This window comes from Portunus trituberculatus, chromosome 9 (genome assembly GCF_017591435.1).
Source record: "Portunus trituberculatus isolate SZX2019 chromosome 9, ASM1759143v1, whole genome shotgun sequence".
Classification (NCBI taxonomy): domain Eukaryota; kingdom Metazoa; phylum Arthropoda; class Malacostraca; order Decapoda; family Portunidae; genus Portunus; species Portunus trituberculatus.
In genome coordinates, this window is record NC_059263.1 from 8881659 (window position 1) to 8905896 (window position 24238).

At 43.5% G+C, this 24238-nt stretch overlaps 5 protein-coding genes and 1 long non-coding RNA gene across 6 annotated transcripts in view; 1 reads left to right on the forward strand and 5 right to left on the reverse strand.

The window, feature by feature from the left end:
• Positions 1–4033: 4033 nt before the first annotated feature.
• Positions 4034–6329, reverse strand: LOC123501286. Its single transcript, XR_006673601.1, has 3 exons — positions 6245–6329; positions 5687–5755; positions 4034–4476 (listed from the first exon to the last, which is right to left on the reverse strand). It is a non-coding gene; the product is annotated as an uncharacterized LOC123501286 (long non-coding RNA).
• A 4334-nt stretch (positions 6330–10663) lies between these two features.
• On the reverse strand, positions 10664–11612 carry LOC123501289 (pro-resilin-like). Its single transcript, XM_045250046.1, has 3 exons — positions 11478–11612; positions 11222–11296; positions 10664–11098 (listed from the first exon to the last, which is right to left on the reverse strand). Exons 1-3 carry the CDS (start codon positions 11595–11597, stop codon positions 10799–10801), a joined length of 495 nt encoding a protein of 164 aa, XP_045105981.1. The 5' UTR covers positions 11598–11612; the 3' UTR covers positions 10664–10798.
• A 4954-nt stretch (positions 11613–16566) lies between these two features.
• LOC123501295 (pro-resilin-like) lies at positions 16567–17429 on the reverse strand. Its single transcript, XM_045250052.1, has 3 exons — positions 17366–17429; positions 17121–17195; positions 16567–16997 (listed from the first exon to the last, which is right to left on the reverse strand). The coding sequence occupies exons 1-3, from the start codon at positions 17375–17377 to the stop codon at positions 16698–16700; spliced, it is 387 nt and encodes a 128-aa protein (XP_045105987.1). The 5' UTR covers positions 17378–17429; the 3' UTR covers positions 16567–16697.
• LOC123501288 (pro-resilin-like) overlaps positions 17394–24238 on the forward strand; it is a 34405-nt gene continuing 27560 nt past the window's right edge. The window contains exon 1 of the mRNA XM_045250043.1: positions 17394–17528. Within this exon, the coding sequence (XP_045105978.1) occupies positions 17394–17528 (135 nt within the window). The remainder of the gene's footprint in view (positions 17529–24238) is intronic.
• LOC123501298 (pro-resilin-like) lies at positions 19566–20458 on the reverse strand. The gene is made up of 3 exons (XM_045250053.1): positions 20373–20458; positions 20126–20200; positions 19566–19998 (listed from the first exon to the last, which is right to left on the reverse strand). Exons 1-3 carry the CDS (start codon positions 20382–20384, stop codon positions 19699–19701), a joined length of 387 nt encoding a protein of 128 aa, XP_045105988.1. The 5' UTR covers positions 20385–20458; the 3' UTR covers positions 19566–19698.
• On the reverse strand, positions 23197–24083 carry LOC123501299 (pro-resilin-like). The gene is made up of 3 exons (XM_045250054.1): positions 23998–24083; positions 23751–23825; positions 23197–23627 (listed from the first exon to the last, which is right to left on the reverse strand). Exons 1-3 carry the CDS (start codon positions 24007–24009, stop codon positions 23328–23330), a joined length of 387 nt encoding a protein of 128 aa, XP_045105989.1. The 5' UTR covers positions 24010–24083; the 3' UTR covers positions 23197–23327.

Sequence of the window (24238 nt, forward strand, 5' to 3'; positions counted from 1 at the left end):
CCCAAAGTGGATCCATTGTGTGAAAGAAAGCTGGTCAGGAAAGTAGTGATAATGTTTTCTCCACTTGGGCATCTCAGGTGAGTTCGAGGTCACCTGGATGGGTTGGCTAAGAGATGCTTGATGCTGGACTCACCTCTCCCTCCGGTCCGTAATTGTGTAAAAGCTGCTCCGTTTCGTCACTCAAGTCCACGCCAGGCACTTCATTACATTACAATGCGTCCTGTTAGCCATTCACTCCTCTGCCCTGCTCTGCTTCTTGGTGGTATTGGTCTATTAACCCACTCGAGCACCATGACGCGTTTCTATATTTATTCTGCTTACTATTTGGTGGTCTTATGCAGCTTCAGAAACTTTTGTGAGAGATTGAGATAGTAAAGACTGTGGCTGTTAATTTTATGACATCTATTGATCCTTCCTAATGTCACTAAAAGGGTCCTAATCGTACACAAACAACCTAACCTCTCTCTCTCTCTCTCTCTCTCTCTCTCTCTCTCTCTCTCTGGTATTATTGTTCTATGTATTTTATTATATTTTGGGGGGATGGGGGAGGGGAGGATGTCGGTGTTTCATTGTTATTGTCTGATGGTGTTATTGTGGTTGTTACTTGTTAATTTTATTGTTTTCCATTGTTGTCGTTGTTAGTTGTCGTTATCGTCAGTTGTTATCATTTGGTGGTTATTTGTTATTTTCATTTCGTTATCATTGTTGTCTTCTTTTTCTTTCATTCATTGTCACGCATCTCCAATCTTCCTCGTTATTCATTATTTCGACGAAACATTAATTTATTCTTCCTCCTCATCATTCATTCATCATTATTTTTCTTTTCATCGTCATTCTCATTGTCATTCATATCGTCATCCGGTCATTCAGTAATTTTCACCATCACTTATCTCATTAATTCTTTCACTCGTTCACATTACCATTCATTCACAGCCTTCTACATATTCAACACCTCTCAAAAAACCAGTATTATTGACAACATTCAAACACAAAGCATTAAGATTCAGTGTCATCCTCTTTTACGTGACGATGAGCAAAGAAGACTGTGATATTTATTCTTCTTTTCCTTTATAGAGTTATGAATGAAGACAGGTTTAGACTCGATCGTAAACATCCCCACAACAAACAACAAATCTGGCGTTACTTGTTCTTCCTTGCTGTTCCCTTGTGTTCCTTGCTTTCCTTGATGCATGGACGACTCAGGCACTAGGTTAAGGTTACCGGCACCATTATCAGGACGCCTCAGAGTTGTCCTTCCTCTGCGTGCCTTCGTGTAATTTAGATTAGGTTAAGGTGACGGACGGCATGATTAGGACTGGTCTGAAATTTTTCCTTTTGTCTTCCTTCGTGCTCCTTGCATCCTTTGAGTTAGAGGCGAGTTAGATGAAGTGTGTTAACCCCTTCAGTACCATGACTCGTCCTCATATTTATTCATGTTACTATTTTTATACAGCTTCAGAAACACGTGTGGGAATTAGAATAGTGACTCTAGCCATTCATCTTTTGATCTCCATAAGCCTTTCTTTAATGTAGATAAAATCGCTTAATCATACCCAAAATTCATGGCAAAGAAATGCGTCCCAGTACTGAAAGGGTTAGGGTTGTGGACATTCTTTCAGGACATCTCAAGTTGTGTTCTTCCTTTGTTTTCCTTCGTGCTTGTTGTGTCCCTTGATTCACACACAATTTAGATCCGTACTTTGAAACACTGCTCTCTAATCATCACTGCTTTCCAAAGGCTCTAGTTGATGATACTGATGTTTTTAAAGATATTTTTGTGGTTCTGTTGATGGGTGGGCAAGATTTCTAGTTTATTAAGAGCAGAAACTGTCTTCAAAACCTGGCTAGTCGTCTCTGGGGACCTGAAAAATTGTCATGGTGAGAGAGCAAGGCGTTTGTGAGTACAGGCTTGATTCTTCCTTTGTTTTCCTTGTGTTGGTTGCGTCTCTTGATTCACACACCACTTAGACACAGGTGGGTTAACGTTACGGACATATTCTTAGGACATGCAACGTTTTCTGTCAAGTATGAGCGCCGTGTTAGATATTATTAGCTCTCAGTGTTGTTTTCTTTTTGTTGTTCAGTGCAATCATGTCAAGAGTAGGCGGAGGGCGTGGCGGCGGCGGGTTCCTTGCAACAGTGAGGGACTTTCTCGCTGCCACACCACACCGCCACCCAGACACTGTTGACTCACTGCATCTCAGCACCTTGCCCCGCCTCGCCCTACCCTGACCCGTCCCGTCCCGTCCCATCCCGTCCCGTTCCGTCCCGTCCCGTCCCGTCCCGTCTCTTCCCTTCCCTTCCCTTCCCTTCCCTTCCCCTGTTCCTTCCTGTCCCCTCCCTTTCTTCTTGTCCTGTCCTGTCCTGTCTCTTTTCCGTCCCTTCCTTCCCTTCCTTCCCTTCCTTCCTTCCTTCCTTCCTTCCTTTCCCTTTCCTTTCCTTTCCTTTCCTTTCGTCTTGTCTGTCCCTTCCCTTCTCGTCCTGTCCCGTCCCGTCTCATCCCTTCCCTTCCCTTTCCTTTCCTTTTCTTTCCCTTCCTTTCCTTTCCTTTCCTTTCCTTTCCTTTCCTTTCCTTTCCTTTCCTTTCCTTAACCTTCCCTTCCCTTCCTGTCCCATTCCTTCTCGTCCTGTCACTTCCCGTCCCGTCCCGTCCCATTCCGCCCCCGTCAACAAATAAAAAAGAACTATCCTTAAGCCCTTCAGTACTGGGACGCATTTTTACCATGAGTTTTAAGTATGATTAAACGATTTTATTTACACTAGCAAGGTTTTATGTTGGTCAGAAGGTTAATAGTCCTGAATCTTCACTGTTTTAATCCCCCATGATATTTTGAAGCTGTATAAAATCACGTAATTGTAACCTGAATGAATATAAAGGCGTGTCATGGTATCAAAGGGGTTAAGCTTCTATACTCTGACTGAGAGGTAATATTCAACAGTGTGACATGAGGTATTAGTTCAATCCTAGAAGTAAGTGTTTATAATGGAGCAGACCCAATGAAGGTTAATTATAGAATATGATGGTGCAGAATTAACAAAAAGGGGATAAAACTGTGATGAAGTTGTATGTGTGGTGGAATGATATAAGCAAACTAAAGAGAAATGCGACAAAAATTAATGAATCGAATGAAATTAACTGTAGTTTGATGTAAATAGTTGAGATATACCTTCACACGAACAGTTTTCTCTAATGTCAGGAGTGGATATGAACTTTGATCTTCCAGCGTGCGTGCATCTCTCTCTCTCTCTCTCTCTCTCTCTCTCTCTCTCTCTCTCTCTCTCTCTCTCTCTCTCTCTCTCTCTCTCTTTACTATTTTATCTATCTATCTATTTATCTATCCATATCTTTTTATCTTCCTTCCCTTTATTTCACTTCCCTTCACACACACACACACACACACACACACACACACACACACACACACACACACACACACACACACACACACACACACACACACACACACACCAGTCATCAACCTTTCGGCCAGCCAGCCAGGTGCATCCGTGACCTTGAACCGCCGCAGGTAATTCAGAGAAAGGCGTGACTTCTCATAAACTCTACGGAGACGCCATATACGAACGCAAAGAAAGACCAGACAGCAGCAGCAGAGGTGTTGACCCGTGCCATAGGAGGAAGAGGAGGAGGAGGAAGAGGAAGAGGAAGAGGAAGAGGAAACGAGGAAGAGGAAGAGGATTGGGACGACGAACAGGAGAAAGAGGAGGAGGAGGAGGAGGAGGAGGAGGAGGAGGAGGAAGAGGAAAGGGGAGAATGGGAGGAAGAGGAGATGGATGGTGACGATGAACAGGAATATGAAAAAAAAAAAAAATAGTAAAGATAAGTGAATAAGAACAGAAACTATGGTAATATTCCAGTGCGAGAGAGAGAGAGAGAGAGAGAGAGAGAGAGAGAGAGAGAGAGAGAGAGAGAGAGAAAATTAACGTGTGTGTGTGTGTGTGTGTGTGTGTGTGTGTGTGTGTGTGTGTGTGTGTGTGTGTGTGCAGGGACTTAGAAAGGGTTAAATATAATTCATTTTACATTGTTATATGATAATTTATTGAACAACACCAATTAGTAATGCATGTCTATAAACACTGAACAATCTTAGAACTGGAGCAGTATGCAATAAATAGATAAATAGATAAACGTTGAACACTGAATCTACATCACAAATGAATCCATCAATTAGCTGTCACAATAACCTACAGCATTGCAAAACAGCAGCGTGTTAACCCCTTGGTGGATAACACACCTAATAAAATCGCAAGGGTGTTAAGATTGGGACAAGTAATTTCTAAGGTCAGGTTACATTGGGTCAGAATACTGTTAGGTTAGGTTAGGTAGCTTAAGTTAGGTTCGAGATGAGGCAGGTTTCGTTAATGTTTCATTGACTTCTCATCTTTTACAAACAGTCTTCTAAAGGCATCGGCCATTTTTTCAAAGATGGACTTCCCTCCACTGTGGTCTTGGTTGTCCTGTGGATAGAGATGTTTCATGGTGAGAGAGAGAGAGAGAGAGAGAGAGAGAGAGAGAGAGAGAGAGAGAGAGAGAGAGAGAGAGAGAGAGAGAGAGAGAGAGAGAGAGAGAGAGAGAGAGAGAGAGAGAGAGCGTGGGAGATATATCTTCGTACGAGAGTGCATAGCGTTATCAGGGTTTAATATAATTCCTTCTATTTTTTTTTTTATAATTTATTGAAGAAGCACCAATTTGAAATACGATTTTAAGTACTTCACAATCTCCCTCTTCAGTCTTTCTCTGATAGGTCAAAAAACAAGAGAGAGAGAGAGAGAGAGAGAGAGAGAGAGAAAGAGAGAACGAGTAAGTTACTGGCGCATACATTGAGAGAATCTGTCACAAAAAGATCAAATCAAATGATATCACGACAAACTCTCCTTCCATCAACCACCATGACAGACTTGAACACACCACAGCGCCGCCTTGGCCACTACTATAATACTGATGCTCAACAAGACATGGTAATTACGTGCTTGTATCCAAACCTGAGGAACTTATAAGCGTATGTTAGGTTAAGCTACGTTAGATTAGGTAAGATTAGGTTAGGTAAGGTGAGTTCGGTTAAGATGTGAGCCGCATCGTCTCATCCCATAAGGAATCGCCCGTTAGAGAAACCAGTCACTCTTAGATAAATGGGTTTCTTCTCTCGAGGACGACCCTGGCTGACCTGCAAACACAGAGAAGGTTTTCTTGATGAGCAGAGAGAGAGAGAGAGAGAGAGAGAGAGAGAGAGAGAGAGAGAGAGAGAGAGAGAGAATGAAAGTCACACTAGATTTTTTTTCATATCTCCCTCTCATACATACTTTCTCGAAATGCAATGAACTTCTGTCACATTTTAAGCCTCACAGGTACACCGTCATTACCTCAAAGCGGTGCCTAGGACAAAAAATGGTGTGTGTGTGTGTCTAAAAGTTCACTGCAGTTCAGCATCAAGGTGATACAAATGTTATGAGACAGACTTTTAAAACCTTCCTCTGTGTCCCTTTGTAATTTAGAACGGGACTTACACCTGTACACGCATTGATTTAGTGTAATTTTTGGGTTCACATAATCACAACATTATAGTTTGCCTCTTCACTCTTCGCATGGCTAAAGGAATCTCGAACCACGTATAGAACACTAAGTTAACTGTGGAGGAGGGGAAGGTATGTAGCGAACACCCCAACTAACCTTGTCGGGATCAGCGATGGCGGCGGCGGCGACCATTGCGATGAGGCACAGGAGAATCAGCAGCTGCATCTGTGGCGAGGGAGAGGAGCACTGGTTAGTCTCCGCCGCCTCACCCGCGTCATGTATGTGAATGAGGCCCCTCGTAGGCAGTTGAAATGGAATGGATTCTGACACATCATTGCACCTCGATTACTTTTCAAAGGTTTTATTTTTATTTTTTTCTTTGTACATATAGGAAGGGCCACAAAATTCATAAAAGAAGACCCACTGAGGTGCCGGACGTAAAATTGAAGTTAAAGGTTGTTTTTAAGGATGCTTTGTGGTTGTACTGAGAGATTAACACGTTTCTCACATTGTTAGCAGGAGGAACACACTTTACAACTGCTGATGATTTTCATAACCTTTGAAAATAGTTTAGATAGATAAATAGATAGACATAGATAGATAGATAGTTTATTGACCACAGTGTACAGAAATATCAATCTTAATACTCCAGAACAATGATAACCCTCTGTAAAGATTTAAAAAAAAAATCACACTGCCCTCTGAATTACTCACCCTGGCGTACATAGTGCTGAAGGTGCTGGCGCTGAGTGGGAGCTGTGGCTCGAGTGCTAATGTTGGAGGAGATCTGTGCTGCTCCTCGGTGACCTCCGCTGTATATAGGCAGTTTGTATGACGTCACATCCGCCAACTGAAGGCACACTGGTTCCTTCATTGCATTGCAGACCAAACACTGTTAACTCTCCTGTAAACAAGGTGTTTTGGTGAGGGTTGTTGTGCTTGGGTGGACAGTTGAGGGACAGTGAAAGTGTAGCCGCAGTGTAGGGCAATGTGTGATGTGGCTTGTCTTGTGTTGGATGGAAAGGGAGCTATACTATGCATCCCTGCATCTGTATTTCCGACTTCCTACTACTTGTCTTCTTTTAAGAGGGAGGTATCGAGGCATTTGCTCCATAATTTTGGCTGACGCTTTTCCTCTTTGTAGAGAGCACTCAAGTGGGCTTTTTTTTTTATCTTTTCTTTTTTTTTTTTTTTCCATTGGCTGTCCCTCTCCCCTACATAAAAAAGAAGTGGAGTGTAGACGATAGGGAAGTGGGTTGAAGTATGTGTAGAGAAGCTCCGTACATAACATGAACGAAGGAAGTGATGGTCATTTTAAAAAGATACATTTAATTAAGAATCGAACACAGGACTTCCTGGGACTAACTAAAGTTGACCTGAACTAACCTTATTTAATCCAGTCCAACCTAACCTAACCTGAATCTACCCAACCCAACCCAACCCAACCCAACCCAACCTAACCTAACCTAAACTAAATGAACCTAACCGAATCCTGCAATCTTAACCTAACCTAACCTAATTTCAGCCCAACCTAACCTAGCCCAACCCAACCCTGACCTCTACTTACAACATCCCTTATATGCTGACGCTCTTAATACCACCTGAACCACCACGCCTCCTTAATCCAGTGGTAAATAGTAGACTAGCTAAGCGGACACTCCTCCCCTGTGCTTCCTTCCCTCCAACTTAATTCCTCTCACGTGTTGGTGATAAATTGTCCTCCGGGAAATTGTTACAAGGTGAGGGGATTCAGAATTCAGAGAAGGGAAATTGCAATAGGTGTGTTGAAGGTGACTTGATTTCTATCCACGAGTGTACCTGTTAATTATACGTGTACGTGATGCAGGTGTGGCGAGGTGCGTGGGATTAAAGGTTTGTCTGTCTGTGTATGTGTACGTATGTAGAATGATAGTAATGATCAGTGGTTTATTAAAAGTGCAGTAAAGTATACATGCTGAAAATATACAAAGGGGGAAAGGGGGAGGCTTAAGACTAAAAACAACTATACTAGTATGTATGTATATGTATTTATATATATAATGTATGTATGCATGTAAATATGTATGTATGTATGATGTATGTATGTATGTATGTAAAGACCTAAAGATTTTTGTCTCATCAGAATTGTTTACAAAGAGCACAGATTAATGTTTACCTGGTGTGTTTCCTCCCATTTATGAAGCAGAACCTTTGTTAACCCTTTCAGTACTGGAACACCTTTTTACCATGAGTTTGGGTGTGATTAGGAAGCTTTTATGGAAGTCACAAAATGAATGGCAAGAGTCTTCACTATTTCATTCCCAACATAAGTTTCTGAGGTTGTCTAAAATCACTAAATAGTAAGCAGAATGAATATGGAAACGCGTCATGGTACTGAAGGGGTTAAACTGTCAATAGGATAATTAAAACCATAAAAAACCACCATAACCCATACTACAGGTAAACTAAATAAGGTTTCGAAAGGTTAGGTTAGGTTAGGTTAGGTTAGGATTTGAAAGGTTAACTATTGTACGTAGTAGTGTTGATATGGCGCTTGACTGATGAGTGTTTCCCTGACGCCTCACTTCATTACCTGTCCTGCAACACCTGTGCGTGCCTCACTTGTGAATCACCTTTTGTTATGCACCTAGCTGAGTACCTGCTACCTGTTGGCACCCCGCTAATTAAGTCAGTGGTGGGTGTTACCTATGTGTTTTATGTTCTAATTAAGCCTCATTGTCTTTCTTTATCACCTTTTAACATACAACCTTGTCGGGTGAAGAAATGTATTGCTTTGTATATCATAACTCTATTCTTGTGTAATGTGTGCAGTTCGCCTCTCTTTTTTTTATTTAAACATCAAAGTACACAGTTTTAATCGGTCTGAAGGGTCACTATTGTCTCGTATCTTGTTTGAACGACTTACCTCAAACCTATAAAGAAATATTTGAATTTATATACACACAACGATGAAAGCAAGATAATAAGAACACTACATACACACATGAAAAGAAAAAAAAAAGAAAAGACTGAGTACATTCTTCTTCAATATCGTGACCTTTAAAACTGCCACGTCACATGAAAAAGAAATTACACCTACATTTTACTCCCTGTGTCTTGCCTTCGCCTTAATTATTTTTTTTTCTATCCCCCACACACTTAGTCTATTTTGTAAGTACTTGTATTTATAGCTCACATTGCAACAGTATTCTAATATCACTCCCATCTGATAAATGTGCGTTGATTAATGGGTCTAGTTCAGCTTATTCGCTTTCGTCACTTATGGCTGCTGTTTACCACCACCACCACCACCACCATTATTGTTGCTGCTGCTGCTGTGTCGCTGCTGCCACGCCCTCTCCTTGTCAGCAGCCACTCTGGATGTTGGGAGGGACAGAGAAATGATAGGAGGGAAGGAAAGTCGAGGTGAAATAAGGAAAAATAGAGGAAAAACAACAGAGGAAGGATGGAAAGAAAGACTTTCATGTGAAGGACACTGGACATTACTAAAAAAAATGAATAGATATAAATGATTAAATAACAAATAATTAGATAAAAGGAGAGTGCATAGTTAAAGCAGAATAAAATGAGAACGGGAACGAGAGAGAAAAAAAAACAGAGACCAGCCAACCAAATAGCCAAAGAACATTGGAAAGTTAATGAACACTGGAGTCAGCATAATTAACCTGGTGCTGACGGGGGCGGGTCGTGAGCGTCGCGCCTCGCCTCGCCTCGCCTCTGTGCTCCTCTCACCCCGGCAGGCAGGCAGGCAGGCAGGCAGGGAGGGAGGAAGGAAGGCAGGCAGGCAGGCAGGCAGGCAGGCAGGCAGGCAGGCAGGAAGGAAGGAAGGCAGGCAGGCAGGCAGGCAGGCAGGCAGGCAGGGAGGAAGACAGGTAGACAGGCAGGCAGGGAAAGAGCCAGGGAGGGCGGGAAGGAGGCAGGCAGGCAGGCAGGCAGGCAGGGAGGGAGGAAGGAAAGGAGGCAGGCAGGAAGGCAGGCAGGGAGGCAGGCAGGCAGGCAGGGAGGGCAGTGTTGTCATGTGGGGCGGCAGAGTGAAGCAACAAACAAGTCTCGGAATATGTAAGTGCTTGCTTCATTAATTACTTGTGCTCTGGTGAATCATGTATTGACTTAGAGCTGTTACGTTTATTGTTTGGTGCCTGCCTGTCTGTCTGTCTGTCTGTCTGTCTGTCTGTCTGTCTGTTTTTTTATATCTTGTTTAAATTTGTTTCTCTCGTTTATTCTTGTTTTTTTTTCTTATTTTGCCTTTGTATATCTACTTGTATTTTTATCAGTTTGTCTTTCTGTCACTCTATTTAGTTATGAATCTACTTGTCTGTTTTTCTATCTGTACATTAATTATCTATCTATCTGTTCATATATGTATCTGTTTATGTGTCAGTTTACCTATCTGTATTTATGTAATTCTCTCTCTCTCTCTCTCTCTCTCTCTCTCTCTCTCTCTCTCTCTCTCTCTCTCTCTCTCTCTCTCTCTCTCTCTCTCTCTCTCTCTCTCTCTCTCTCTCTCTCTCTCTCTCTCTCTCTCTCTCCACCTATTTATCTATTTATCTATCGATTAATCTATTAATCTGTCTATCTATGTAAATAATTACTGCAGATTCTTTACCTATTTCTAATTATTAGAATATAAATCTATATCTCAGTCTGTCCATTTGTTCTCTTGGCTGTCTATATTCTTTCATGACCTGTCTGTCAGTCTGTGTCTGTGCACATTGATATTTACATTTCTAGTATAAAGCTGAATATTCTTTATATATATTTTGTCTACATGCCTCTCTCCTTATCTATCAGTATGTTTATTTTTCTGTCTGTTTATCTATCAATCTGCTTGTGTGTGTGTGTGTGTGTGTGTGTGTGTGTGTGTGTGTGTGTGTGTGTGTGTGTGTGTGTGTGTATTTATTTCTTTATAATATTTTCATCTATTTATTCATATAAGTGTATATGTATGTATGTATGTACGTACGTACGTATGTATGTATGTATGTATGTATGTATGTAGCACGTATCTATAGTTGTATATATTCATCTTTTTAGTTTGACGTTTACTGTATCTGATGAACGTGTCGCCAAGCGTGGGCCGCGAGGCGCGTATTAATCATGCACACAAATAGTAAAGGATAAGGAAAAGGAAAGTAAAGTATGGCGTTTTTAATAGATAATCATGATAAATAAATAAATAAACAGGCGAATAAATAAGTATTCAGCATGACATGGGGCGTGTCTGGAGTGGCGGGGATGTGGTGGCCGGTACGACTTGAGTGATACAGTTTACTTGGACTCGTTGGATCCGTAGTAACGGAAGGACTCGTTGGACTCGTCGGACTCGAAGGACTCAGCGGAGCCGGTGTAGGTGACGTCGGCGAGGTATCCAGAGCCGCCGTTGACCTGGTAAGCAACGTTCTGGACGCGACCGTCGGGAAGCTCCACGTAGTAGGAGCCCTTGGTGTTGTCATGGTCGCGGGCCTCCTGGTGGCCGTACTCGTTGCTGGAGGGGTCGTGGTCCACGGCCCACTGGAAGTTGTACTGGGCCTCGGAGGACTCGTAGGACTCGAAGGACTCAGAGGACCTCTGGCGACACAAGGAACAGTGTTGTGTTAGTTGAGGCAATGGACAGACACCTAACAGACCCACCAGACTGCTGCAGGAGACCCATCCAAGGACAAGAACAATGACAGTGTTTGGTCAGCTTACCCTGGGCACGCCGTAGCCTCTGAACTCGTCGCTGTCGGCGGCGACCACGGCCACGAGGGCGAGGAGGATGGCGATCTGTGTGGTGAAAAATGAAAATGTAATCAGGCAGAACACGTGAAAGGTTTGTGTGTCTTCTCTTGAAGGACTGATGATAAGCACAAGATAAGCCATTGAGGTGATGCCCAAAGTGTGATTATATTGACTTCTGCCGCTACTCTCATGAACTGTAGAGTGAGTGAGCAGCCCCAGTAGTTACCTTGGCGTTCATGGTGAGTGTAGAGTCGATGCAGAAGCTGACTGTGATTGTGTTGTGCCTGCCCTGCAATATATACAGGCAGCGTCGAGCACCTAGATCGAGTTTTTGTTGCGCCTTCATCACAGAGTCCCTTGTTGACCAATCTGGGGAAACATCTTGGGCAACGTAGACTCAAGGTGAGCAGAATATGTAACATTTGGGACACTGACATCGTTGGTATGGAAATGACGGGCGTGTGGGCGGCAACGGACTCACTCACTCACTCACTCACTCACTCTTGCCGTCACATCCAGAACGTTCACACACACAACAGAGAATCAATGATCGGTGTTTTGTATGCACGCTGGAGGAATATCATACAGACTTTTACTTTAAATTACTCTGCCTTGGACGTCTCACTATCACCTCATGGTATCTATTCTTTTATTTATCCATTATTTACAAAGCTTCTTCACTTTTTCTTTCGTATATAGACATATATAAACAAATACTTACAAAAGAGACATACGTAGGAATATAAACAAATGAATGTATAGACAGAGAGCCATAAACACATACCTTAATGAAAAAGTAAGTGCACAAACCTGGCTGGCGTCTTGTATGACTAAAGAGCAAGCAACCTGTCAGGAGAGCACGCCCACTGTACCGATGGTGAGCTTGATACAGGACGTGCTTTCAATTACCCAAGTCATAAATTCATCTAAAGCTCAATTAAAGACGTGTTAACCATGTATTCTGTTCCTTGTCAACGTGTATTTACCTGCTTACTGATGCGCCAACCTTGTGTTAAGCCTTTACCGCTCGCACACACTCGCCACCAATGACAGGTTAAGGGAGGAGGTGGTGAGACTAACTGGCACAAGATTACTCCTTTCTCTCCTTTCTTGCATAATGGTTAGCTCTCCCCGGTGCTATAGTTCGTGTAGGATACTGGACTAGGATCAAGATTACACCTTTTACACTTTTTTTCCCCATATACTTTTACACACACACACACACACACACACGAAGATCACACACACACACACACACACACACACACACACACACACACACACACACACACACACACACACACACACACACACACAAGTGGATAGGTGAATGGGTAGTTGGATGTGTGTGTGTGTGTGTGATTTGGTGGAGACGTGGATGAGTGGGTGAGGTGTAGGTTCTCTCTCTCTCTCTCTCTCTCTCTCTCTCTCTCTCTCTCTCTCTCTCTCTCTCTCTCTCTCTCTCTCTCTCTCTCTCTCTCTCTCTCTCTCTCTCTCTCTCTCTCTCTCTCTCTCTCTCTCTCTCTCTCCATATATCTACAATTTGTCTATCAGTTTTTCTTTCATCTCTCAATTTTCACTTCGTCAATGCACAATATGCCTTCACCTTTATTTGCCAATTTTCCAATAATTAATCTTTCAATCTACCACTGTATATTTTTCCTATTTAACCCCTAGTGTATTCATCCAGGCTTCCCTCTCTTTGTTTATCTATTTTCCCTATCACTAAAACGATTCGCCTCTCGAGTGTTGCACAGCCGACCTCTGGAGCCGCTGGGGCGAGATGTTGCAGAGATGCTCGTAACTTTCCGAGTGTTGGGCGATCTGGAGCACTGGGGGACTTGATGTAATGGTGTGGGACTGCTGTGTGGTCTCTTAAGGATGGCTACACACACTACTCTACACTCAAGGCTAGAGAAAACAGTGTGCTAAACATGGATGTAGTTTTCCTTCTCGTTTCTCTCCCTCACTTATATGCAAATGATTAAAGAAAAAAATAAGTTTGGATCAGTTTTCGAATGATATTTTTTTTTTGTTTGAGGAAATTAGGAATATAAAAAAATAGGAAAATATGTTTGTGGAATGTTGCGGAATGTAGTGACTTGTGTTCTGCTCATGTTAAGCCGTCCAGAAAAGTGTTCATTATTAGGAGTAACAAGTGGCTGAAATTGTAAACCGATTTATCCGCCCATAGTTGAAAAATAGATATATAAATAGAAAACGTGCTGCTGAGGTGTTGATCAGTGACTCCACCTGTCCCAGAGGCCGCAGATGTCCCTTGGTCTTCATATGTCTCGTGTGTGTGTGTGTGTGTGTGTGTGTGTGTGTGTGTGTGTGTGTGTGTGTGTGTGTGTGTGTGTGTTTATGTGTTTATGTGTGTTTGTGTGTGTGTGTATTTGTGTGTGTGTGATTCACTGTTTGATCTGCTGCAGTCTCTGAGGAGACAGCCAGACGTTACCCTACGGAACGAGCTCAGAGCTCATTATTTCCGATCTTCGGATAGGCCTGAGACCAGGCACACACCACACACCGGGACAACAAGGTCACAACTTCTCGATTTACATCCCGTACCTACTCACTGCTAGGTGAACAGCACCTGCACGTGAAAGGAGACACCCAAATATCTCCACCCGGCCGGGGAATCGAACCCCGGTCCTCTGGCTTGTGAAGCCAGCGCTCTAACCATTGAGCTACCGGGCGTGTGTGTGTGTGTGTGTGTGTGTGACTTGGTGTGTATTGTGTGTGTGTGTGTGTGTGTGTGTGTGAGTGTATTTGTGTGTGTGTGTGTGTGTGTGTGTGTGTGTGTGTGTGTGTGTGTGTGTGTGTGTGTGTGTGTGTATTTATTTGTGTGTGTGTGTATTTATTTGTGTGTGTGTGTGTGTGTGTGTGTGTGTGTGTGTGTGTGTGTGTGTGTGTGTGTGTGTGTGTGTGTATGTGTATTGTGTGTGTGTGTGTGTGTGTGTGTGTGTGTGTGTGTGTGTGTGTGTGTGTGTGTGTGTGTGTGTGTGTGTGTGTGTGTGTGTGTGTGTGTGTGTGTGTGTGTGTGTGTGTGTGTGTGTGTGTGTGTGTGTGTGTGTGTGTGTGTGTGTGTGTGTGTGTGTGTGTGTGTGTGTGTGTGTGTGTGTGTGTGTGTGTGTGTGTGTGTGTGTGTGTGTGTGTGTGTGTGTGTGTGTGTGTGTGTGTGTGTGTGTGTGTGTGTGTGTGTGTGTGTGTGTGTGTGTGTGTGTGTGTGTGTGTGTGTGTGTGTGTGTGTGTGTGTGTGTGTGTGTGTGTGTGTGTGTGTGTGTGTGTGTGTGTGTGTGTGTGTGTGTGTGTGTGTGTGTTGTGTATATGTGTGTGTGTGTGTGTGTGTGTGTGTGTGTGTGTGTGTGTGTGTGTGTGTGTGTGTGTGTGTGTGTGTGTGTGTGTGTGTAGACTCGGAGCAAGATGTGGCTATGGTGCTCCTGTGGGCTGGCTGCAATACATACGGGCAGCAGGTGAAGTCTTCGTGAATTGTGCGTGTATTTGTCTTTGTCTCTGGTCATTGTCATTCATTATTCATTGTCAACAGCTCTCCAGGGAAAAAAAATATAAGCTGAGTCATGGTAAGGGTGCGCAGCGCAACACGTGTTCTGTACAAGTGCTCGGTGGGTGTTGGCGCAGTCTGGCCACCTGGAGAAGGGATGGGGAGGGATGGGGAGGGGATAATTCAGTTCTCTTAGACAGGTATGATTAATGTACCTGTCTAATTATTATTTGGATTTCTAGTTCACAATCAAAACACGTCTATGGCAAAAAGGTCACCCGCTACTTGCATTTACTCTCATCTAAACACAAAGTAGTTCATTGTGTTGTTGTTTTTTTCTGGACGTACCTGTTTGCGGCGCGTTTTGGCCACACATCATGCCGCGATCAGAGTTGCATTATATAATCATTCCCACATCTTGTTGCTGCCTGCGTCTGTCTGTCTGTCTGTCTGTCTTAATCCGCTCCTTTCACTAGATATTGATGTCAATTTTGTTTTTCTAATTACTCATTATCTATTCATTAGTATATATTAAACATTGTTTAATGATTTACTTTATTTATTTATTTATTTATTCATTATGTTAAGATAGTTAAGCCATCCGTCGTTCTATTAGATGACTATATATCTTCATCTTTACACGTATACTCGGTACTGAAAAATAAAGATTGACAGAGGGATAAAAGAGTATAGAAACGGAGATTTAGAAGGGTTGATTAATATAGAATATGATATAGAAACAAAGCCGTGGTACAGTGCAACCATGCGCGCTTTGGGGTCCGAGGGGTCTCCAAGCGCACGGGTTCGAATCCTGTCCACGGTCCGAGTGTAGGTTGGGCTTCCTCACTCGGGGTAGTGGTTTCCTAGCGGATGGGCTTTGAGATAGGAGATACCCTAAATAGTATCCCCTTTAGCCCATAAATTCCCGTGAAAAGCCCACGTGGTGTAAAAAAAAAAAAAGCTTAGAAAGGTTGATTAATAAAGTGTTAATGTGCCTTCATGATCTCTTGAATATTCCCAAGCCATAGGAAGTGGGAAGACGTGAAGCAAATTGTTTAAGAGTTTATTGAAAGAGTGTTTGAGTGTTTTTATTGTGCCAGAGAGACACTCACCCTGCAAGTGACGCACAACTGTTGGATATGTGTACAAGAACAGAGCTCACGCGTCAAGTATAGAAGCGATGTTACGTAATGGCACCAACACGGCAAGTAAAGATGAGAAGACAAGATGAGAAACATTTTGCTGTGATGACTTTGCATACACGGAGACCCGAAGGGTGAGTGAAGACTGTGAGGTCATTGCAAAGGATATAGAAATATTCCTTCTCTTTAAAAAGATTATATGTTGAAACTGTTGTTCATGAATTGTGCGCGTCTAGCTGTGGTTTTCTTTCTCATGAATTACTTGTCTTCTGTTAACATCGCGGTCACTGCTAATCTACTACACTGCATTGTTTGCTGCATTGCTCCGTGTGGATTTAATTGTTCATACCTCAGTCATCTTATGGTTTGTCAAATGAAAATAATTGACTAGATATATACTATAAACTTGTGAAGATTATGATAATGGCGTCAGTTTGAGTAATTGTTGACATTGTAAACGCTGATCTAATCTCAGTTACTAGATAGACACATGACATGGGTTAAGAGGCCGCGCGACAGACGCTAATAGGCCGCGAACAGGAAGAAGCAAGCCATACTGGTAAAGCAGCACGTGGTGCCTGATTAGAAACAACACTGACACCCTCGCTGCTGGGTCGGAACAGACATGGTGATCTTTGGGACAAGATGACTGTAGTGAAAGAAGTGCATATTGCTGGATGTTTTATTGTATAGTCATAATAAGTTAATAAATAACAGGCAACTCTCGTTGTCTTTGTCTCCCCATGAGGAGGTAGTCATGGTCAGGCTTGGCGAGGAAGTAACTTCTTGCATTAGCAGTTTACTTGGACTCGTTGGATCCGTAGTAACGGAAGGACTCGTTGGACTCGTCGGACTCGAAGGACTCAGCGGAGCCGGTGTAGGTGACGTCGGCGAGGTATCCAGAGCCGCCGTTGACCTGGTAAGCAACGTTCTGGACGCGACCGTCGGGAAGCTCCACGTAGTAGGAGCCCTTGGTGTTGTCATGGTCGCGGGCCTCCTGGTGGCCGTACTCGTTGCTGGAGGGGTCGTGGTCCACGGCCCACTGGAAGTTGTACTGGGCTTCGGAGGACTCGTAGGACTCGAAGGACTCAGAGGACCTCTGGCGACACAAGGAACAGTGTTGTGTTAGTTGAGGCAATGGACAGACACCTAACAGACCCACCAGACTCCTGCAGGAGACTCATCCAAGGACAAGAACAATGACAGTGTTTGGTCAGCTTACCCTGGGCACGCCGTAGCCTCTGAACTCGTCGCTGTCGGCGGCGATCACAGCCACGAGGGCGAGGAGGATGGCGATCTATAAGGGAAATGAAGGTGAGTCACAGACGATGTTGTTTGTTATCGTGTTGTATACATATAGAATTGATGAGTGCTTGAGAGAGATGTTGAATAGAGATTAGATAATCATTATGTATTCATATAGCCAATCCTTGTTCTCAGCACCGAGTGAGCAGTCCCAGTAGTCACCTTGGTGTTCATGGTGTGTGTGGAGTCGATGCAGGAGCTGACTGTGATGATCCTGGCCGCTACCTGCAATATATATACCGGCAGAGACGGTCACCTAGATCGAGTTTTTGCCGGGGCTGCATCATTCCGTCCTCTGTTTGGTAACCGTTGGGAGAGGAGAAGTGTGAGTAACAGTATTTACGAGTGATATTAGTGCAAGATGTGTTTGTAAACTTTCAACCTCATTGTGGATTTTTAATAGACGCTCCTTTTTATGAAGTGAGTGGGACCTGCCGTCACCTTGTTGCGCCGTGGTGTCATCGCGGTGTCTGTATAGGGGATCTCTGGTGTAGTGTGTTTGTGTTCCCTCGCTGTGTGTCAGTAGTGGTTTACTCACTCGTGTCTTGCTGTGCCTTGCTACCATTGTGAAGAACAGTTCATCCATATATTTCATCAAAGTTCAAAATGTAGGAAGTTTTATGGCACAAAGAGTTCATGAGAAAACCATTTAGAAATGCCTTAAATGCAAGCTATGAATAATTTTAACCATTTTGTTTGTTTTTATTGCTTTTTTTGTTTTTGAAAATGTTTATATAAAGGTATAGACATCCCAGCTGTAGATATACAGTTATAATCTTGCTACAGTGTTCATTCCTCTGTTTCTCTCTTAACTTTGCTAAGCGTGATTCTTCTCTTTCTCTTTATCTTTCCGGACATGTAAATATTAAAGTACGTAAGTTAAATGCAAGGTGCGTTAGAAGAATAGACGGGTAGAGAAGAAGGACACTGTGCAGGAATAAAATAAGAAGTGTGACAAGCCTTACACTTGTTGAGGGAAGGTGTCAATAAGAACGTGTCACAGTGGTTGTTTCCTTCCTCTGAGCAGAGCGAGGCGCCATCAACAATCACTTCATTGCTGCTACACATCTGATAGAAAGTCAATATTTACTACCGTTCGTTACTTCGCTGAATGTTTTTCTCGTGTTTTCTTATAGCGATTTTTTTTCTCTTTTTATTATAAGATAGAAAGTGTCATAAATTGATCTTTACCCATTTTTTGTACCTAATTAACCAAAAAAAAAAAAAAAAAAACGATTAGGAAGTATAAAAGTGACCATTTTCGGTAATATATATATATTTTTTTTCGATTAATAGATGTAACTGGAGGAGTTTCACTCTCCGTGGTCACCACCAAGGACACTAACCTATCCGAACGCAACTTTATTTAATCTAATGTAACATAACTACGGGTGTTTAGCTTGCCTGTATCCCGTAAGACACTAACCTAACCGAACATAACCTGTCTCACTCAAGATGGACTGGGTGTCGCTTCTGGGCTTCGTTCTTGCACTTAGCAAATCAACTTAACACAACACCATCACTGACTGCGTGCCTCATAGATCTAGACAAATATCAAAATCTACCTCGTATCGTCGCCGCTCTCCCGCAGCAGGCGAGGCGCGGTTGGTGCACTTGTGGTATTAGACCAGCAGAAGGTGGATGCACTTTATCTAGCGGGTCGTCCACTATCCTCACCTTCATGACCGCCATTCTAAAATTGACCTCCAATTTCTTACGAATCTCAAAAAAGGGAAAATTCAATATATTTGACTTTATCTAACGTAACTAACTGATTATCATTCTCTCTCTCTCTCTCTCTCTCTCTCTCTCTCTCTCTCTCTCTCTCTCTCTCTCTCTCTCTCTCTCTCTCTCTCTCTCTCTCTCTCTCTCTCTCTCTCTCTCTCTCTCTCTCTCTCTCTCTCTGTAATTCACTTACTTGAGGTATGAATCTAAAGGAGATCTGCAAAGGTCAGCACGAAAGATGGAGGTCTGTTGTGGCACGATTGCAACATTGTGGATGTAAGCTACACTTGGAGGTGGCACAGTATTTTTCGACGATTATGAAAAAACTTCCAATGAAAATGACGTGTGTGCAGAGCGTGTATATTATATCAATGTTCTAAGTTAACAAATTAAATGAGACGATTAATGAAGAATACTTGATATTAACCAGAAGGAAGAGTTAATTTATTGTCCCTTGTCCATTGTTCAACTAAACTTGGTTGAACTCTGGAAGACTTGGAGATACAATCAAAAGAAAGTATAGTTAATGGATCAAACATGGCCACCATATATTGTGTTTCAGGACAGCTCGAAGGGAGGGACCGTGTTCACTTGTCCTGTGAGTGTGTCCAGACGGCAGGAATGGTAAACACACGTGGACATGATGAGAAATGTTTTATTTCATGATCATAAATAGTTCAATAAATAACAGGATGGAACAGAGGTTAGCAGCCAGTGTGCTGTGCTGCGTGAGACTAGCCAGGAAGGGAAGGTTGCGGCGGTGGTTGCGTTTACTTGGACTCGTTGGATCCGTAGTAACGGAAGGACTCGTTGGACTCGTCGGACTCGAAGGACTCAACGGAGCCGGTGTAGGTGACGTCGGCGAGGTATCCAGATCCGCCGTTGACCTGGTAAGCAACGTTCTGGACGCGACCGTCGGGAAGCTCCACGTAGTAGGAGCCCTTGGTGTTGTCACCGTCGCGGGCCTCCTGGTGGCCGTACTCGTTGCTGGAGGGATCGTGGTCCACGGCCCACTGGAAGTTGTACTGGGCCTCGGAGGACTCGTAGGACTCGAAGGACTCAGAGGACCTCTGCCGACACAAGGAACAGTGTTGCGTCAGTTGAGGCAATAGACTGACTGACACCTAACAGACCCACCAGACTGCTGCAGGAGACTCATCCAAGGACAAGAACAATGACAGTGTTTGGTGAGCTTACCCTGGGCACGCCGTAGCCTCTGAACTCGTCGCTGTCAGCGGCGACCACGGCCACGAGGGCGAGGAGGATGGCGATCTGCAAGAAACAGTGAGCGAGATGAGTCAGGCGCGGCGTCACAAGTAGGTAGTTTCTGTGTGGATGTATGTGACAGACGGCAAATCCAAGACAAGATTTCCGAGCCTTTCTAACTGCTGTGAGGAGCCACGCCCTCATCCCGGCCACAGCAGAGCCAGGCCCCAGTAGTCACCTTGGCGTTCATGGTGTGTGGAGTCGATGCAGAAGCTGACTGTGATGGTCCCGACCCTCGCTTCCAATATATACCAGCAGCGGCGAGCACCGGGGCCGAGTTTTTGTCGAGGAGGCGTCGTTTCGTCTCCTGTTTGACCAATCGCCAGGCTGAAGTGACGATATCTGTGTGTTTGTGCAAGACTTGTATAATTGTTGCAGTCTTCATGTTTTGTTTGTTTAGTAGAAGGTATTGCAAACTCGGTACAAGCATTTTTTGGTAAGATGGTTTAGATTTCACATAAACATTGTCCTTTTCCATTTTTTCTTTAATGTTTTTCATCCATTTATTTGTGTGTAAGAAATCCTGCTGTCAGCTCATGGAGAATTTGAATAGTCAGGGTTTCGTTACATAAGGCGTGAAGAGAAGGGTCGTGCGCTGGAAAGTTTAGAGAGAGGGAGATGAATAAACACCGTGGCAGAGTATTAAAATGCACCAAGAGACGTGGCACGCGAATGTTTCTCAATACATTAGGTAGAATAAATTAAGTACGTAAGCAATTAAAAGACTTGTCAGATCGATGGGTTAGATAAGTAAAAGAATAGTGAAAAGATACATGAGGCCAGAGAAGACGAGGGACAATCCCTTTAAGGTAACTAAATGGTGTCTTGTCCTGAACGACATGGTTGTGGCTCCTGATCTTTTCCTTCGTGCTGTTCCAAAGCAAATTGTGACTCTCTCTCTCTCTCTCTCTCTCTCTCTCTCTCTCTCTCTCTCTCTCTCTCTCTCTCTCTCTCTCTCTCTCTCTCTCTCTCTCTCTCTCTCTCTCTCTCTCTCTCTCTCTCTCTCTCTCTCTCTCTCTCTCTCTCTCTCTCTCGTTGTACTCCACCATGTATCGTAATGATTGTATTCTGTCCACCTATCTAGTGTAAGGGTTAATCAGTATTCTCAATCATTCATTCCTTTCTCTGGCAAACTCTGGAATTCCTTGTGTGCTACTGTATTTCCACTTTCCTATGACTTGAACCATTGACTCTAATATGTCCATTCTTGAACTCATTTAAGAGGAAGGTTTTAAGACACTTATCTTTTAAATCTGGCTAACTCTTTTGGTAATTTTCAGACTAGCATCTCTGTAGGCCTTTTTTTTCATAAAAATTATTGCTATCCCTGGTCGGTTCCCCTGCCACATAGAAAGGGACGTCGTTACTTCTACAAACCTACAATAATTTAAGTACTGCCACATATCCTGCACATAGGAGGTTATATTTCCTACACAAAAATAAGTATGTAGCACATTTCTTACACAAAAACCTAGTACCCTACAGGCCACATCTTCAAATTTAGCCGTTTTAGAGTAGTGACATTTCTTTCACAGAATTTTCTCTTTTGTCACATTTCGTAGCAGGGAGGGAGTCTCTCTATTCGGCGTTTCTGGCTCACTTCCCTTCAGGCAACCTTGACCAGTTAACAAACACTTGGCTTGCAATATGTCCGTTTGTGCAGTATCGTTATCATTCAGACATTACTTAACTCAAGTTTAGTCTCGACACAGAAGTATTTGTTTCACCATTCGACGAGGCAGACGTCATTTATTGTACTCCACTGCTCCTGAACCAAATATTGTTAGTATTGTATTTTTATTTACGTATGTTTTAGTGGGAGGAAAAAAAGTTCAATTTTAATTAATGTGCTTTTCAATTTCTAAAGTTATATCTTAGGTATATTCATAAATTTTCTGCAGACTTTTGCTTATGATCTTATGTAATGTTTGTAGATATGACAGTATAACTGTAGGAGTTATGCCATGCTGCCGCAGCTCCTACACATTAGTCATTTCCTACACAAGGACAAGTGTGAAACATAATTCCTACACAGCAACTTAGTAGCCAGTATATTCCCTACCGCTACTGTGTGTAGGTGATATGCTATATTCCTGGAGGAAATATGTCATTACTCTAAAAACTGCTAGATTTGTAGATGTGTCCTGTAGGAAATGTGGTGCGCCATCTATAGAAAAAAGAAATATGTAGTACCAGTAAATAAGCAAATTAATGGCTTTGATTTCCAATGTATGGAGTTACCTGTTATTACTTCCAGTGTTGACCACATAGTCTGTAGGTTGTTGTGAAGCGTTAGCTGGACCGCGCGTCCCCGTCTTCTCTTATCAATCAGTCCATGAGTAACTGGGAGGAAAGATACGAATGCTGACACATCGAACACATTACAGTGACTTTGCATTTCTTGATGTCTGATGCATGGAGGTCATGACGAAGGAAGTGAGCTGAATGCTTGAGTCATGCTGGTAGTCTTCTTCCTCCCACCCTCACCTTTCTCCATTTTACTCTAGTGGTGAGAGAAGACTATGTTGATGCAAAAACTTAATGATGACTGAACACTGATCAATCACTATTCTTCATTCCACCGTATGTGATATACAAAGTACCAATACTCTGCACATTTTGATGCAAGTATTTAGTTTTTTACTCTTTTTATGTACTTGGTTTTATTTCTTCTTAACATTTTCTATTCATAAACCAGGCTAATTGTGGCTTTCATGAGTGCACACACCGAGAATACTATTGGTAATTAGAAAATGAAAACTAAGTCAAAGGACAGTGCACTGGTGATGACTGAGTCACTGATCGGTTAATATATTGATTGATCTAGAAGCCTCCCAACACTGAGGACACAAAGCAGTGGTACAGCTGACGTTTATGAGAAAGTGGCGATAGTAGAAGTCACATGGGCAGCTTGTGCTGTGTTTGAGGACAGCACGAGGGAGGAGAGTATTCACCTGTCCTGTGAGTGTGTCCAGGCGGCAGGAATGTTAAACACACGTGGACATGATGCGAAATGTTTTATTTCATGATCATAAATAGTTCAATAAATAACAGGATGGGACAGAGGTGAGCAGCCGCTGTGCTGTGCTGCGGGAGACTAGCCAGGAAGGGAAGGTTGCGGCGGTGGTTGCGTTTACTTGGACTCGTTGGATCCGTAGTAACGGAAGGACTCGTTGGACTCGTCGGACTCGAAGGACTCAACGGAGCCGGTGTAGGTGACGTCGGCGAGGTATCCAGATCCGCCGTTGACCTGGTAAGCAACGTTCTGGACACGACCGTCGGGAAGCTCCACGTAGTAGGAGCCCTTGGTGTTGTCACCGTCGCGGGCCTCCTGGTGGCCGTACTCGTTGCTGGAGGGATCGTGGTCCACGGCCCACTGGAAGTTGTACTGGGCCTCGGAGGACTCGTAGGACTCGAAGGACTCAGAGGACCTCTGGCGACACAAGGAACAGTGTTGTGTTAGTTGAGGCAATGGACAGACACCTAACAGACCCACCAGACTGCTGCAGGAGACACATCCAAGGACAAGAACAATGACAGTGTTTGGTGAGCTTACCCTGGGCACGCCGTAGCCTCTGAACTCGTCGCTGTCAGCGGCGACCACGGCCACGAGGGCGAGGAGGATGGCGATCTGCAAGAAACAGTGAGCGAGATGAGTCAGGCGCGGCGTCACAAGTAGGTAGTTCCTGTGTGGATGTATGTGACAGATGGCAAATCCAAGACAAGATTTCCGAGCCTTTCTAACTGCTGTGAGGAGCCACGCCCTCATCCCGGCCACAGCAGAGCCAGGCCCCAGTAGTCACCTTGGCGTTCATGGTGTGTGGAGTCGATGCAGAAGCTGACTGTGATGGTCCCGACCCTCGCTTCCAATATATACCAGCAGCGGCGAGCACCGGGGCCGAGTTTTTGTCGAGGAGGCGTCGTTTCGTCTGCTGTTTGACCAATCGCCAGGCTGAAGTAACGATATCTGTGTGTTTGTTGCAAGACTTGTATAATTGTTGCAGTGTTCATGTTTTGTTTGTTTAGTAGAAGGTATTGGAAATT

What these genes read in the sequence shown, in the direction of transcription:
- LOC123501289 (XM_045250046.1), bottom strand. Translation starts at nt 11,597, where the DNA reads ATGAAGGCGCAACAAAAACTCGATCTAGGTGCTCGACGCTGCCTGTAT. An exon ending in CACTCACCATGAACGCCAAG is followed by an intron (nt 11,297 to 11,477) that starts GTAACTACTGGG and finishes TTCACCACACAG; the next exon opens with ATCGCCATCCTCCTCGCCCT. An exon ending in GAGGCTACGGCGTGCCCAGG is followed by an intron (nt 11,099 to 11,221) that starts GTAAGCTGACCA and finishes TTGTGTCGCCAG; the next exon opens with AGGTCCTCTGAGTCCTTCGA.
- LOC123501295 (XM_045250052.1), bottom strand. An exon ending in GAGGCTACGGCGTGCCCAGG is followed by an intron (nt 16,998 to 17,120) that starts GTAAGCTGACCA and finishes TTGTGTCGCCAG; the next exon opens with AGGTCCTCTGAGTCCTTCGA.
- LOC123501298 (XM_045250053.1), bottom strand. An exon ending in GAGGCTACGGCGTGCCCAGG is followed by an intron (nt 19,999 to 20,125) that starts GTAAGCTCACCA and finishes TTGTGTCGGCAG; the next exon opens with AGGTCCTCTGAGTCCTTCGA.
- LOC123501299 (XM_045250054.1), bottom strand. An exon ending in GAGGCTACGGCGTGCCCAGG is followed by an intron (nt 23,628 to 23,750) that starts GTAAGCTCACCA and finishes TTGTGTCGCCAG; the next exon opens with AGGTCCTCTGAGTCCTTCGA.